This window comes from Agelaius phoeniceus, chromosome 4, assembly GCF_051311805.1.
Source record: "Agelaius phoeniceus isolate bAgePho1 chromosome 4, bAgePho1.hap1, whole genome shotgun sequence".
In the NCBI taxonomy this organism is placed as follows: domain Eukaryota; kingdom Metazoa; phylum Chordata; class Aves; order Passeriformes; family Icteridae; genus Agelaius; species Agelaius phoeniceus.
Genome location: NC_135268.1, coordinates 28,479,259 through 28,496,048, shown reverse-complemented (window position 1 = coordinate 28,496,048; position 16,790 = coordinate 28,479,259). Strand labels below are relative to the sequence as shown.

The window sequence follows — 16,790 nt, the reverse complement described above, 5'->3', positions numbered from 1 at the left end:
ATAGAATTGAATTAAATTCTATACAATTAAATTGTATAGAAAATATCCTACTTAGCTATGTATTCAAAGGAAATAATTGTGTTTGCTATCTAAACTGCAGTTCGTTTTGATTCCCCTCTGCCCCAACTTTGCTTTGAAAATTAATTAGAAAAAAAAGAAATGAAAGGAAAAAAGCTGAGTGGTCAAGCAGTTACTGTTACTGAATTAAAACCTTATGATGGAGTTCAGTAATTCCTGTATTTCCTCTGAACTCTTGAATGTTTTTTCAGCCCTTTTAGGTAACATAAAGCACATGAATACCAAAGACACTTATTTCATACAGCAAATTTGATTGAATTCCCTAAAATTTTCATAAACTCCAGATTTATACAGGATCAAGCTATAAGTGCTGTAATAATTGCAGTGTGTAGATCAGACAGAACTCAGAGAATGGAGAAATGTGTAAACTTGGCCTTTCTCTGTGCAGCTTGGATGCCTTTGTTTGGAAGTTATATACACCCATTGTGAAATGATGTTATTTGCATGTTGAAATGTCATCAAACTTTTGCAGTGTGGGATTTAATTTTTGTGATGACTGAAATTCAGGATGAAGTTTCAAGGATGAAGTTCCTTTTCATCAGGATGTTCTGGGGGAATTCCTCCAGCCATTCATCTTTGTAAAGTAAACAGGCCTAATGTGTGAAGTTCAGCTGAAAGTCCTGCTGTTTGTCCTGCAGCCAGTTGTCCAATTACTTGACACATAAGGGCTAAATGAAGCATGCCTGTCTTCCAAGCAGCTTTTTTTTTGTTTCTGATTTATTGTTTCAGACTCTCTCACTCTTTTTGATAAGCAAATCAAAGACAGGAATCATCCAAATTATCCATATAGCTAATATGTATTTTTTTTTTTAATTAGAGGTGGTGATGGGAATTCATGGGTTGGTGTATATACAATATATGAGAAGGGGTCTTTTGGACTTTTCTTTAATTCTGCAATTCATGGCTTCCTGTACAGAGGCAATTCAGTCCTTACCTTTTCCTGACCAATCAGTTGTAAACAATTCAGCACAAGGAGCTCAGCAAGGGAAATCCCTGTTCCTGCTGCCTGTGAAGTGATGAGAGCTGGTCCCCTGCAGGCAAGCTGCTGCTGGCCAGCTGGGAGTGGGAATGGCTGCGGCTTCTGGCCCTTGCTCTGACCTCTGGTGCCTGCTGGGGAAGGAGCACTCCTGTTTTTACAAGGACAAGCACTCCTAGTCCCTGGTGAGAACTGGCTTCAATTCCCCTTTCTCAGCAAGACAGTAGCTGGTAATCAGTGTATTAGGCTTGTGAGAGGTAAACAAAACATTTGATTCTGGTTTCCTTGTCAGGCAGTGACATCTTCATTTGAAGATATTTGCAGAAAGTGAGCAACCCCTGCCTCCCAAGCCTGGGTGTTGCTGACATGTGGTATATAATACTGTGCCTAGCTAGAACAGCACTCCTTTTGGGGTTAGAGACCTTTCCCCACATTTAGTACAGCACAGGCTGCTTTTCCCTTTCCTTTATTCTTCCCCAAATGTTTTATCATCTTTCACTTTTAAGTTTTTTATTGCTGTGCTTTCTTCCTCACATCTTAAACACTTCACCATAAGTGATAGGTGGGTTTGGGCACCTAAGGAGCATAAGATAGAGGCAAAATAGCTGGCTTGATTGACCCTAAAGGAGTGAAGGTAAGGCAAAAATGTGAAGAAAGAGGAGTGGGAGAGAGTGTATGAATACATGAGCAAAGAAGTGGAAGAAGGGTGACTGCAGAGTCTTTTGTTTCTGCCCATAATTCTGTCATGACATTTTAAAAGAAAATAATATCCTGATCTTTGGGATCCTAGAAAAATAGCTTGAAAGTATGACTCTCAAAGGCTTCAGAATGAGAAGAAGGGTGACCAGACATTGTCATTTAGCTTAAATGTGTAGGAGCTGAGAACTTTGGAACTAACCTGATGTTTTGGGAAAGGTGCTGACACATGATTTTTGTGAAGATTGCTGTTGGCAATATATTAAAATGTGAAAAACTTGGAAGAGCATGGCTAGAAAAAAAGTACTAAATGTGGATAGCACTCATTAATTTAAGTACATATAGAGGCTTCATAATCTAGTACAAAATCGTTTAAAATAGTGTAAACAGTAGATTAATGTGTTAAACTTATGTTAGGTCTTTGTTTTCTAGTTTGCTTTTTGCTGAATATTTAGAAGAAAAGTTTTGAAGATAATTAATTGGGAAAATACCAAACCACAAGTCTTTTTAAAGTAGAACATTCAGGGAGACCTCAACATTAATTTTCATTTCTTTTTACTAGTGGCTGTATGTCTTTATGGTTTTTAAAAGTGCCTTACTCTTTTCCTGCTTAAAAGACCTTAATGCAAAAAAAAAAAAAAAAAAAAAAAAAAAGAGAGCAGGCCTGCTTAGATTGTCAAGGGTCAGTTTTCATAGCTGTCTGACCTTTTTAGACTACACCAAGATAGTGTGTGTGAGATGTAGGGGGTTTTTGTGCCTGAAGTGATAAAACTATTTTGCACAGCTTGCTTTAATAAAGAGCAGATTGGTTAGTAACATCAGGAGGGACTCCTATCTAAAAAACCCAATAAAATGCTCTCATGGAGTGCAGTTGTCTTTCCTGTCCTTTTGATTATTGCCCAATGTATTTTAAATCATGCATTGTAGCATTCTCTTCTCCACTCCCTTGGCTGTACCTAAAATATCGTCACATTTCATCATAAAAAATTTATGTAATAAAAAGTAATGTGGCCTCTGGGATTTTCTTTTCTGGCCTTACCTGTTGACCCAAAGTGCATGCTGCACATTCTCCAGAGGGGTAGTTTATAGGCTTCATCTGTGATGTTTAGGAGGTTTTGTTTGTTTGTTTTCCCCCAGCCCAGTGAATGCTAAGGCCATTTTTACAATATGTGCACATGACTTTAGGAATGCTGCTCATTCTCTGAGGCTTCTCAGGAACTTTCAAGTGTTCCAAGTCTGGTGTTTGCAGAATGGAACTGATGCCTTCTGAGCTGCCAAGTGCAGAGTAGCCATGTGTTCTCAGCTGTAAGGAGGCTCCAGGCAAAAAATGTTGGCCATTTGTTAGTCCCAAGCTTCTCAGAGGTTAGTTAAAAAAAAACAAAACACAACTTTCCTGAAAGCCTAATAATTGTTGGGATGAACTAAATTAATGCAGTGCTCTGATAGGAGATGGTGAATAGACATTCCAACTAGACATGCCAACACAACTTAATAGCAATTTTGTTCATTTAATAGAGATTACTGTTTTTAGAAATATGTGATGCTGCAGAGTTAGCATGTGTGCCTGTTACCTCTTTAAAAAGTAAGCTTTTGCATGCCCTTTTACCAACTAGCAATAGCTTGTGGGATGTTTCCAAACCTCACAGTTCCAGAGTATGTTTTGATAAGCATCCAGTAGGGTGGAAAAAAGCTTACAAAAACAACTACAAAAAAAAAGCCCAACCACCTACATCAGAACTAAGTAGATAAACATGACTGCTGATTGCTTTTATTCATAAAAATACACTCTGGTCTTCAGGATATGTTTGCTTCTGCTTCAAACAGCCATATTATGAAACAAGCTATTCCATAAGAAGTTAGTATTAAAAAGAAAGGAAAATTAGGTTTTCTGTATTGAACCTCATCTATAAAACAGCATTTTCACTGAATCTCTAACTCATATTTTAGTTCTCTAAGAGAGAATGGAGAGAGAACTTAAAAATGGGAGGAGGTGAGGTCTGGAGGACAGTAATAAAAGCACAGCCCTTTGGTTAGTGTTGCTGGGTGTTTTTTTTAATGTCTGTGATAAAGTGGTATATTTCATGATAGGACTAATGCATTAAAACTCTGATGCAGAAGTAAGGAAATACTTATACAATCAGAACTACATGGTTTGGTTTTTTTAGTTTGCCCCAACTCCATTACTTTTAAACTTAGATCAGAAAAGTGATTTAAGAGGAAATCGATATTTTCATATCAACTGTGTTAAAAGAGAGATCAGAATAGCAATTTTCAAATGTAAAGAAAGAGCAAATGAATCAATAATAACCCTAAACTATCTGATCTTGTATCTGATTGAACAAATGCTTTAGCCTTTGTAAACAAACACATCAATTTAGTTATAATATAATAGATTTCTATTTCATTGAGAGCTAAAATGTAATGATCGATTGTTGTGAGTCATCTGTGTTAGCAGAGTTAGGAAGCAGGCAATTACCATAGGTGCTATTCTGCTTTACACTATGATTTCTCTTGAGAATTGTTCAGTGAGCAAGCTTCCTTTTGTACCTTGCAATTGTTTTAATATAATATCCAAATTTAGGGAAAAAGAAAAGGTTGGTAAGTGTTGTCTCTTGGTGACACAAATAATAAAACATATCCTTTAGTCCTTGCGATAGGAGTTTATACCTGGTTAAAGAGAAGAAGTGAGTTACACTCTGAGGACTTCACTCATGACCATGTGCATTAAAAACCCTACAAGAATTATGACAATCTCTCTTTGTAAGTACAGAACATTTCTGTTTGGTGCCAAAAGCTGTTTGGCTTTCTGGGCCAGTGTCACAGTGCCTGGAGAAGGCCAGTGAGGAAGCTGAACTGTACATATGCTGTGTACATATGGAGTGCAGCACTGGGACATGGCTCAACAAGCAGTGAGAGAGCCACACCATATGGAGTGGTGTAGCACTCCACAGAGAGCCTGGGCATCTCTGGAAGCAGTAGTACAGACAAGGGAATGGTTTTTTTACCTCTACAGTAACAGGGCTCAAACTGCTCAGAAAGCCAACAAAGTTAACTGTATTTTTCTGCTGCAGCTCATAGATGTGCCTTTTGGAAAGGTGTGAGCATTTAGTTCTCCTGGTGGTATGCAGAGGTCTCTGGCCCCTCTGTCTTCATAGCACATTGTAACTCAGATTCTCTGCAGAGCCAGAAAGCACATACTTTCCCACCTACAGGTTCTTTTTGGGTATACTTTGGGAATAAAGTTTTGGTAAAGCAACAAGATCAAGAGAATGAAAAAGAAAAAAGATTAAGGTTTGCTGTAGTTTTCTCTAAATAAAAAAAAAAATCCAGCATAGAGCTTTGGCTGCTAGGATAGTTCGTACTTCATGATGCTTCAAAGTGAGTTTTCTTTTCTTTCTGATGATTTTTTCCCCCCCTGGCCTTCCAAAATGTGAATTAGATTTTTACATTGCTGAAGGTAGGATAACAGAAATATTATCTCAACATAATGAAAATGCTGATTAAATACCTACTGTACAATTTCATGAAGCTGTTCAGAGTTAAATGTTTCCATTTACTTTTCAATTAGAGTGATTTTTGAAATTTCACCTATTGTGTAAGTTAGTTGCATTTTATCACCATCCGGGGGTCTATGTACAAATCACAAACGGGATGGGACTGCTGTGGAAGGTGCCTTGAGCTGTTTGATTTTTCAGCATCAGTCTCATTACATGGTTATGACAATGGGAAGATGCCATCAGCATCTTATGCCATTAGATTTTGGGGACTCTGATGGAGTGGAAAATGTAAAAGCTGCGAAAATTTTTTGATAATTTGATGATGTTTTCTTTGGGAATTCCAGCAGATTAGGTATCCCACATTATAAGAAAGACTTTAATGATCAAATTCAACAGGTTTTTTACAACTGCTCTTTTAGAGGCCAGCCTTTGAATTCTGTATTCAGGTCAGAGCTTAAAGTTCTGACCCTTAGGCTAACACACAGGGTAAAGTATATTCTTTGTAACTAAGTGGCAGACTTCCAGTGACAGATACTTTTTAGTCCAGTATCACTCAAACAGCCAGACTGAATTCACAACTGTAAGGGAGTTGGATGTAAGGAAAACAATTTATACTGAACCTGGTAAGTGGAGAGCCAAGGTCAGTGTCATTCTACAATCTAGATTGCATTGAGGAGTTGGTTAGAGACATTTTGTGGTGTTAATTGTTTTATGACTACTCTGGAGTGAAAGTCTGCTTTGTTTCCAAAGCTGAAGCCATAAGAATGTAACTTTTTGGTTTTAAATGGACAGATTTATGTCAATGAGGAGGTATTCAAGTCCCAATTCAGGATGTGGTCCAACTTCTCTCTCAACAGCCATGCTTGCTTGGTTGAGAGTTATGCCCAAGTGAACAAGCCACAGACACTCTATTTCCTGTATTGGATTCAAGTAGTGCTCAAAAAATATAATCATCCTTTTTTCCCAATCAAAGTTGTCTCCCTCCACTATTGCAAAAGATAGAGGAGAATTGAGACACATTTGCCTCCTGCATGTCTCTTGGCCTTTTGATGTAGTGTGTATTTCAGACTGTGATTCCACTGGGTCTTTGCCAGGGCATCCTTGGAAATGATGCTGAGGCTGGCTGGCCCAACCCCTGATACCTCCCCTCTCTCCTCTGGTGCGGTCATGCAACAAGTAGGGAACAGATGTTGCTGAAAGCTGACAGGTTGCTGCTTGGGAGGAGGGGAAGGGAACTTCTGGAATGTGGTCCCAGGCTGGAGAAGGGGAGGGCAGATCTTGAGCTTTCAGCACTGGCCCACACAGATTTAATAAAAGCAGCTGAATTCAAAGAAGAACATTGTTCAAGTAACCAAGGTGACCAATGGACCTCAGGAAAGTTATTGGCTTTGCTAATTGTATTTATTTCAAGATTTGGCAGAGTTCATTGGAAGAAGGTGGTATTATTTTTGACTGTTGAGAGTATTTGTTTGTAAATAAATGTCAGCTGAGCTGGATTCCTTACATCTTTTTTGAGTTCTGCTTTTTCTAGTGGTTGCATGGGAGCCACTGTACCACAGTATTAATGTGACTAATACTCTGTGTAGACATGAAACACCAGCCCACAACACAAAAGTACAACAACCCCCACAACAAAGAAGCAAATAAGACCCCCTACCTGCCAACAGGTATCAAAAAGAGTTTAGCAGAAGATATTGTGGGTGTTAGGAAATAATTAGAATATTCTGATTTATCATAAGGAACTACCATTAAAAAAACCATTGGTTTCAGAAAAACTTGTTCAGCTCAGAATAAAACAGCATCTGTTGTTTTGTAGTTACTGAACCTTTTTGATGTACTTAAACAATATAGCAATGAATACACTTCCCCTAAATTTCCATGAAAAGTAGAATCATGTTGTCATTGGAATTAGTTAAACAAGGCTTATGTAAAATGAAAAAGATACTTGTGCTGAAACAATAGAAGTATGCAAGCCTACTGTATGTAATAGGAGAATGCACATGCTGTGTTATGTGTATGTGTTGGTAGCTGTGTGTGCAGATGTACTGTGGCAGGACTTGGTACTTGGATAGGGTTAAATTCTTAGAGGTGATATATGGGGAGTGGCTTTTTTAAGGGTACTTTAGTGACTTTTCAAGTTTAACTTGAGAAATATGAAAGAATTATTTGAGGACTAAAGGATTATACAAACTTGAATGCTGACCAAGGTAATACAAAAATAAAGGGGGCTTTGCCTTCTGAAAAGTTGATATTTATTTGTACTAAAGTGCAAGACCTCTGAATGCCACAGAAACTTTAAAGTTCTGCTTGACATGGGCTGAATTAACAGTGATGTTGGATTTGTGAAACCAAATAAAATATTTTTATTGTAACCATTTATTGAAAATTAATTTTTCTGGGACTCTGGCAATCTATTAGTTGGGTTCTCATGAAGGAAGCAAATAATTTTGTGGGGGCCTTTCAATGTAATGTATAAAAACTGTCAAGTTCTTCAAGGTTTTGCCTTATAGGGCTAAATTTCAAGCTATCTTTTCTTACTGTTCTTGAAGACAGCAATTAACATTGTTTACAATCACAGAGCTTGTGAAATGTGAAGTGAATTGTAGTATTTTTAGATGCAGAAATTTTGGTTGAATTTATTTCCTGTTTGCTGCAATGAAGGACTCATTAGCCATGCTAACTAACATTCTCTGCAGGCCACATCACAGCTTGCTGTGTTTCTGTAGTTCTGGCTACCAAGCTCAAAATACAGAGGTAGAGCAGGCAAAAGTTCTATTGATTCAAGCTTGATTTTATCCATCTTTCAAGGGAGTATTTACTACTTATTGCCTGCACAATAAAGGAGGAGTTAGGTGGTGACCATGAAGAATTAATTGCTAGAGTTTTTGAAGACTGTAGGCTAATTCTTAAAAAAATATTTTTCTTATTAATTTAATACTCATGAAGTTGACTACCTGAGTAGTAAGTAGTGGATCTGGTTTTTCTGGAAATTGTTGCTATTTTACTCTTTGATTTTTAGGGATCCTAGAATCTATTTGCTAGTTTTGCCCAGTATGAAAATTTGAAGTTGTTTTCAGGAGTTGGACTTAATACTAAAGAGTTGTTTCAGTATTTTTTTCTTACTGTGAAGATGAGCTGTCAATATCTGTGTCAAATTCTGCTTTCTGAACAAGCAAAAGAGGTCTTTAATAGGTCTGTCAGCACTCAGCCCCAATGAGACAAAACACAGCCTTACATAAGTGCTGACTCAACAGTTCATTGTATCTGAAACAACTCTGTGTTGGACTTTTCCAAGCACATTTGAGAGAAATTATTAGTTTTTCCTGTTCTGGTTGTTACAGATGTGATGGAAAGCCAGTCTTTGCTATGTAGAAATACTCGCTTTGAGAAGTACCTCCTTGCACATGCAGTCATTTAAATAAATAGGACTGGTTAGTATGAAAGTAAAAATTGACAGCAGAAAGTACAAGTTTTAAAACCAAAATGCTTAAGGATGGTGTGTATAGATACAGTAAATGAGGATTTATTTTGGCAACCTTACTATGAAGGTGTTTGAACTCTGTCTCTGGGCATGAATCACAGAACTGGAGGAGAATTAGGCCAGAGCTTGCATGAGTTTGATTGCTTTACATTAAGTTTATATGAGTTTGTTTCTAAAGATACATTAACAGCAACAACTGGAAAGTTAATTTTGGAGAAGGTTCTACCAAATATTTAATATGTTAAATATGAATTTTGCTTGAAGTGGAGTAAGATGTGCAAGTGTTCCTGTCATTTTCAATCTCAGCTATCAATTGCATTTGCAGTGCTTTGCAGTTACCCATGTAAAATTGTCAGTGTTGAGAGCTTCTGATCACTAAGGCATTTTCTCTGTCATCCCCAGGAAAGATGTCTCGAGACCGGGCTCTCAGGAAGCAGCAGCAGCTGAACAATTTGGTAGCAGCAGTGACAAAGCTTGCAAAACCTGGAGATTTGATTGTGGATTTTTGCAGTGGAGGGGTAATGTATGTTTTTGTTTATGTGGTGCAATGTCTTTCACCTTTCATCTTTGCAGTGCTAGGTGGTTGTTGCTATAAAGAAAAGCAGAAGTGCAGATGCTGAAATTTTAGCTGCTTTCAAAGGTTCTCTGATTGGTATGGGGATGCTCATCACATAATGAGTGGGCAACAGGGAACACTGAAAAGTGACTCAGATTTTGTTGTTTGTTTTTGTTTTCACAGGGCCATGTTGGAATTGTTCTTGCTTATATGATGCCATCATGTCAGGTAAGTCCTCAATAAAAAGATTTCTGGTAGTCATCTTAAAAAGATGTTTATGTAGGGAGGACACATAGAAGTCACAGTTGTATCAACAGAGGACTTAGGTTTGAAACATGCAAACTTTTTAGCATAATCCCTAAATGTGTGTGGTGCTTTCCAGAGAAGACAGAAGTTGTAGGAAAATATAAATATTTTCAAGCTGATTAATATTGGCAAGTATTAAATGCCTTTGATTGTTCCTGTGCTTCCAGCTAATCATTTTGTAGATCTCAGACGCTGCTACAAGTGATTCAGAGGTTTTCTCAACAAACTACAAAGTTTTCTGCTTAGTAATGTTGTAGTTTGATTTCTCAGTATAATTTTGCCTTACTTTCTCCTATGTGTGAAATTTAGGTGGTACTCATAGAAAATAAGGAGTTGTCTCTGATCCGTGCTAAAGACAGAAGTGATGAACTAGGTTTAAACAACATTTGGTTCATTCAAGCAAATTTGGACTATTTTAATGGGACTTTTAACATTGGGGTAAGTGATGATAACTTTTCCACTTCAAAACTTCAGTGTCTGATTAATTATTCTTAAAACAACTGATATACATGAGAGAATAAAATTCTGTATGTCCTTACAGACTGTGAAAGTAAATGAGATTAATGTCCTGACTAGAATTTTGCAGCCCTAGTGAAGAATAAGGCATAAATAGTATTTTGTAGCTCTTTAAATTTTCCTGTCATCCATTTTTTTATGCTGTTAATAGAATATGAACCTCTGTGGCAAGATGCAAGCTTTCCATGCAAGACTGACTGTTCTTTAAATCATCCATCTAAAAGCCTGTTTTGACTGTAGCAGAGGATGGGTAATGCTGAAGGTTTATGGTACATGAACAGTGCTGTTTAACTGTTTGGTTGGTTTATTTAAGAAAGGAAAAGAAATTCAGGGCAGAAGAAAGAGGAGAGAATAAATGGTTTTAGCCCAGTCCTTCCAAATGTAAATTTCCAATTCTCTAGCTTTATTTTTTGTGCTACATTGTCATATAAATCTCAGTGGGTGAACTAGAGAGCTATTTTAAAATACCAGGATCTCATGAATAATACACTGAATCGTGTGTGTGAAATGCTTAATAGTTGTTTTATGAAGTGAGTCTCCAATTTTGTGGTCATTGGAATTCCTGTCTTGATTTCTGGGGGCCCATTTTAAAGGTTAATACGATGTTAACCCTGTGGAGTTTTTATTTAATAAAAAAAGTATTATATTCTCTCTTTCAAGTTTTCTGACAAGGGAGATATTGAAGTATATGTCAGAAGAGTTGACTTGGAAATTCTTCTTTACCAGCTCTTCATTACCAAGTATCTGCATAAGTCTTCACATTTTATTTTGTTTCAGATAGTGACTTCAATATATAGGGTTTACTGCAAAAGCTTCGTCTTTAATTTTATTTGGGATTTTTTCTTAACTAAATGGGTTTTTAGAAAGCCAAAGAAGAAATCATTTGTTCTAACAGGTCACACAGGCTCAGCAAAGCTACTGGTTTATCTGCTGCTGTTTTAAGGTCTCTTTTTCTGCAAGCAAAGCAGAGAGCTAGCTTTGTTTTCTACTTGGATAGATGAGGAAGTAACTATAATTGCATTCCATGATAATCTGATAGCTGTGATATTAAGATTATATTTCTGATGTTAAACTAGTTTTATTTATTTATTTTTTGTTAAATTCATATGAGCAGAAAATTTCATTGTGCAATTATTTTCTTGTTAATTTTTTAGTGTTCTGCCTGAGACTAGAGTATTTGTTTCCATCTGTATGCAATTACAGTTCAGTTGATGATTAATGGTCTCCTCAGCTGAGCTTACAGCAAGCAGACTGGAAACAAAAAGGACTTTGTTTTAATCTATATCTGAGAGCAAAGTTTTTATCTTCCAGTTGCTCTACCTTGAAAAGCAGCTTTGAACCCTGAAATCTGAGCTGTGCAGTCTTAAACCTCTTCTCTAAACGTACAGTGAACAAAAAGCAAAGCAAATAATGTAGTTTTATAAATCCACACTGCTGCATAAAATCAAAAATGTGCCTCAAAAATGTCCTTAGTCTAAGTATGCACCAGACCTACTCTTGGAGGTGCTGAGCACCTGGGAGGAGGCAGAGGAGGTAATGCCCCATTTCAGTGGTGCATTTGGCATCCCAGGTAGAGATAGGAGAGAGCTGCCTGTGTTTCCTTGCAGTATATTGAGTATTGCAGTCATTTGCTTTTCTATAGGAGAGCAGAAAGAATTTGGGTGCAACCTCTGTGTTACCCAAACACATCAGTGCTCACAGGTAGTTGTGATCAAATGTTATTTTAGTTTTAGTTGAAGAGCTCCTCACTAAGGAAAAGAAATAAAAGAATAAGGAGAGGAAAAAAAAATTAAAGGAGGGCAAGTTGTACTTGATGTCTCCCCCAGCTCCAGTGTTTGTTTCCTATAGGTTTTACTCAGTACTTGAAAACCAAATTATCTAAATTTATATAATTTTAGCATAATAGAATCATTTATTCCATTAAATGTGACCTTCAGGTATATCTATTTCTTCTCATACTGCTTAGTTGAAATCCAGTTTTGATGTGGTTCTTTGTATTTTTGAGTTCTTTTTGCTTGACAGAAGTTTTTTACAAATCACCATATAGTTTTTCTGTTACTGTGTATTCCACAACTACTATTTTTCTGGGGATTTGTGTTTAGTTCATTTGATATCACAATGAAGTGCACCTGCCTTTTGAGTGCTTTTGGTGAGTGACCCTTCTTCAGTGTTGATTCTTTGTTAGTGAAATAAACCCTAAATTTTCCTCAACATGGATATGAAGGAGGGAATCAAAAACTGGAGAATTAAGGACCAGGCCTTTGGTGTAATAGCTTTAATTGCAAAAACTTCCTCATGCATTTAACTAACTAAGTCAACCAAAAAAAATGCTGGATTGTATTTAGACTGTTCCAGTGATGAATTTTCCTGTTTCCTTGGTTGTTTTCCTGCTCTAGGTGGCCCTGCACGCCTGCGGGGTGGCCACAGACATGGTGATTGAGCACTGCCTCAGGGCACGGGCAGCCTTTGTCATCTCCCCCTGCTGCTACGGCTTCATTCAAAATACAGTCAAGTTCAAATATCCACGAAGGTAAACTAAAGCTTGCAAGATAAGCCCTAAAATACCAATTTAAGTGAAGGAATAAAATCCTAAAGGAGTATAGAATTAATCATTTGAGGGTCATTGAGAGTGACCAAGCTAAGCTGATTCACACTTACAATGAAACTGTTTCCTCCTGTTTGCCAATCCATCCTCACGGGCAGATTGGTAATACCTGGATTATTTTTTTTTTCTGGATTTATCTATTCATGGTTCAGACTTCATACAATCAACATAGTAGATACAGTATCTTATATGCAGATCTTCTACCTTAAAATCACAAAGTTAATAGAAAACTCATGAAAATTACTCTAAGAAAGGGAATTGACATTTTAATGTTGGAGGAAGATGTAAGCAGTCAGTTTAAAAGAAATGGGTCTGCTTTATACCACAGTTTACTGCTTGTACAACTCCTTTGATTTATTCCCAAGTAGATAAGCTCTCCTGTGTTTCAGTTCATATTTTTAATACTTTTTCAATGGGTTATGTACATATTTTGTCTTCAAATCTGCCTCGTGGGAGATACTAATATATCTTATGCTTAAGAATTTTAATGCCTTTGATATAAATGAAATGTAAAGGATAAGCATAAAGTGGCAGAAGATAAGAGGTTAAACAGCCTTCTGAGTCAGAACTAGGTGGGGGAAAAGGGTTGTGTTTTGGTTGGCTTTTTTTTTGTTCATAAAACTCAACTTTGCATTTTGGATATCCAAGATGAAATAGATTTAATTCTACCAGGAATTACATCAATGGCTTAAGCATGTATTTGCTAATATAAGAAACTGAAACATGCAGTCTTAAAAGGTATCAACAAATCTAAAGAGATATTATGCATTCATATGAAATATTTTTCATACTTTTCTATAATATCAAAGTGTTCTGCCACAGAAGTGCATAGAAAGCAATTTTTTATAACTTGTCAGTTTGATAACCTTTGCATTTAACTGTTCTTTCTTAGTCAATTTGATACTTCCATCTCTTTTGTTTTCTCTTGTGACACAATAATACATTAAGTCTTCTAACGAAGAGGCAATAAAATTCCAAGCCTTCTAAAATTAACAGGCATATAATTTTTCTCAGTAGATTTGTTTTAAAATTGGCTGGCTAATGTTTAACTTTTCACCAGCTACATTTTTAGACCACAAAGACTGGAAATGATCACTTAGAAAACTTTTTACTGTGGATGTTGCAAGAATATTTGTGTTTGCTGAAATTTTCAATCTAACCTCATAAGTCTATGAAAAACTATTAGCCTGGTCTTGAGCTACATTTTAGGGTTTGCTTTTTCTTTTTTTCCTTATGTTACATGATCATAGAGCATGATAGCCTGGCCATATCCCCATAGTGGCTCTGTTCTGTACTCAATTCCATTGCAAAGACCCTTTAGCTTTGTGATATAAACAAAATATATGTGTGTATTATTAAATATATGTAAAGTGTTTGTGTGACAATGAGAAAACCACAGTAAGTACGTGTTAGCATTTATAATGATTTAAAGAGAGAGTTTTTATTAATACTAGGAAAAGAAACCCCACTAAATACACTTTTCTAGTGAACTGGAACTGTAATGGGCTTTGGTATTTTTTAAAGCCTTTCTGTATGATAAAGATATGGCTGTTTTTTTTTTAAATGTGTTCAAGTATATAATGATTGCTTATGTTTTCCACCTTTGCTGTTTTCAGATGTGAATTGAATTGATATATTTATTTTTTTTTTCAGTCATCAGTTCAAAGAAATTTTGTCCTACAAGGTATGTAAAAGGACAGAGGGAAGATATTTATTTGCAGTTTCCTGCATTTCACTGGGTCTTCTTATCAAATGAAATATAGGTGGTTATCTTCTAGAAATAGGAGGGGCATGTGTTATGTGAAATGTTCATTATTAGTGCAGGTGCCATTGTGTTTTCTCTCCACCATCCATTTTAAAGGCTTTTTTCTTCAACAAAATTAAGTAGTTTCTCCACAAAAAAACACCTTTTTTGTCATAATGTATAAGTGAGCCATTCCTAAGGTACTTCAATGTGTATCAGTTAAAAATTACAGGATACCAATTTGTTTAGATGTTAAATACAACTGTTACAATAAACATTAGATGCCTCCCTCTAATTTATGTCTAAAACACTGGACATTTTAAGTGGGAAGAGCTTAAACAGATCAGCAAGATTTTAATACAGTACTTATATTTTATACAGTCTTCAAAATGTTGTTCAAAATTACTTTTAAAATATTGAAGTGTGTTTTGACCCTGAGCAGTTGGGCTCTGTGGAGATAATCTGAGAGAAACACAGGAGAAATTATCACTGAAGCATACTGACAAAGTGAAGGGTAACAGGAGAGTGGAAAAGGACAAGAGCAGAGAGGTGGGCAGCAGAAATCTGGTACTGATCTGCTAAGTTTTGTCTTGTGAGTTTAAACTAGTTAGTGATGAGCAACCAGAAATTTGAAGGTTAGAGGCACTTAATGTGGCATGGAAAAAACATGCTTCCTTTTGAGAGAAGCAAGGTTATGTAGGAACTTTACTAAATTTACAGCTCAAATCCTAGACAGGACTCTTGCCTTTTACAATATAGAAGTGATTTTTGGAGGTGCACAATAATTCTTTGTAACAGAAATATGGAAATGAAGGAGGGTATTTCTAATATCCAGATGCTTTTGGAAACAGTGGGCAGTGCAAAGATAATGTATATGGCAGGAAAATAGAGATTATCCTTTTTAATCCCAAATTAAAGCGAGTTTTAAAAATTCAGAAAATCTCCAGCCATCTTATAAGGGAATAGTTCAGTTATCAGGTAATAAATGCCCAAAGATTGAGGTGCCAAAAGCCACATGATGGATGTGGAGCCGCCATTATTTTTTCCCATGATTAATGTTCTTTTCAGCATCCCTCTGACATAATCTCAAAGAACTTGGGTTTCAGTTCAGAAAAAAATTATTTACTAGCATTATTAAACCTGCTGACAGTGCAGAGAGAGATGGTGTCAGTTATAAAGTCAAAGATACCTAGTTTAGGATAGTGTGTATAATCTCATTGCAACTCAGTGAATTTCTTCTTAATCTCTTAAACCATGGAGATTTAAATCACAGGGTTTGTCAATACTGTAGAAGCTCCAGAATTTTATTAATTGTGTTGCAGAAGGGCACAGGAGTCCAAGATAAGGCTAAAAATATTGCTACTCTTAGTAACATGAGAGTCTATACAATTGGTCTAGGCTGGTTGGTGCCTCAAATAATCCTAGTTATAAATAACTTCTACTATGCAGCTAGCTGTATGTGTTTTTATATTTCATATTAATAAATTCTTACAGGTTATTGGCTAGCAGCCAAAGTTGCCATGTGTTAGCCAGACATTGTCTGTGTCACCCACTCCAGTTCCCATTTTAAATTAATTTCTCTTATCTTTCATTTTAGTGATATCTAAAAAGACATCCAGAAGTCTGGCATTTCCAAAACTTTTTGATGAGAACATTATGCTGTAATTCATTTGTTTATAGTTGCAAGGAATAAGGTTATGCTAGCTGTAATTTCTATTATGGTACATTTTGAGACTCTGTCAAGACACAAGGAGAATTGGAAAGTAGAACTGTATAAATTTGCAAATACAGCTTTGGAAATTTAATAGGAATGGAACAGGTAGATGTTCTAGTAAACAAGTTAACTGTCTATGCCCACTTTGGGAAGTTTCTCATCCTTACTTTAGAAATGCTTTTTTTAAATTTCAGACAACAGGGAGTATGACAATTTAATCATTGTGTCAGGGGGAAACAATGTAATCATAACAGCCTCTAGTTTATCTTTTTGGATCACGCTGTAAGAAGCCAAGGATTGGAGCCAGTCCAGATGTTCAGGTCAAGTGACAAGACTTACCTTGGCTCAGGTCTGCTCCAAAGAGCTGGGAACTTGCTGTTGCAAAGAGCCAAGTTCTGTCAGGTGCCTGAAGACTGGTGAGGAGTTGTGTGCTAACATGGGTCTTCTCCCTCTCCTCTAAATCCCTCTTTTTCTCCCCAACCTGCCTGTCACTCCTGCTTCTCTCCAACAGTGGCCACATTGTCCGTGGCACCCCTTCTCCTCCATTCTTCAGTGGTCATATCTGGGTTTAACATTTTCACCTCCTTTGCACTACAGGAGTAGCCACATTTGAACTGAACT

At 36.5% G+C, this 16,790-nt stretch overlaps 1 protein-coding gene across 5 annotated transcripts in view; it reads left to right on the top strand.

Moving 5' to 3' along the window:
- GSTCD (glutathione S-transferase C-terminal domain containing) overlaps nucleotides 1-16,790 on the top strand; it is a 45,062-nt gene that overhangs the window by 23,847 nt on the left and 4,425 nt on the right. For 4 of the 5 annotated variants that reach the window (XM_077177171.1, XM_077177173.1, XM_077177172.1 and 1 more), the window contains 5 exons: nucleotides 9,131-9,246; nucleotides 9,468-9,512; nucleotides 9,900-10,028; nucleotides 12,503-12,636; nucleotides 14,365-14,395. In XM_077177171.1, coding sequence (XP_077033286.1) covers nucleotides 9,131-9,246; nucleotides 9,468-9,512; nucleotides 9,900-10,028; nucleotides 12,503-12,636; nucleotides 14,365-14,395 — 455 coding nt within the window. The remainder of the gene's footprint in view (nucleotides 1-9,130; nucleotides 9,247-9,467; nucleotides 9,513-9,899; nucleotides 10,029-12,502; nucleotides 12,637-14,364; nucleotides 14,396-16,790) is intronic. The other variant, XR_013182052.1, reaches the window with a different exon arrangement.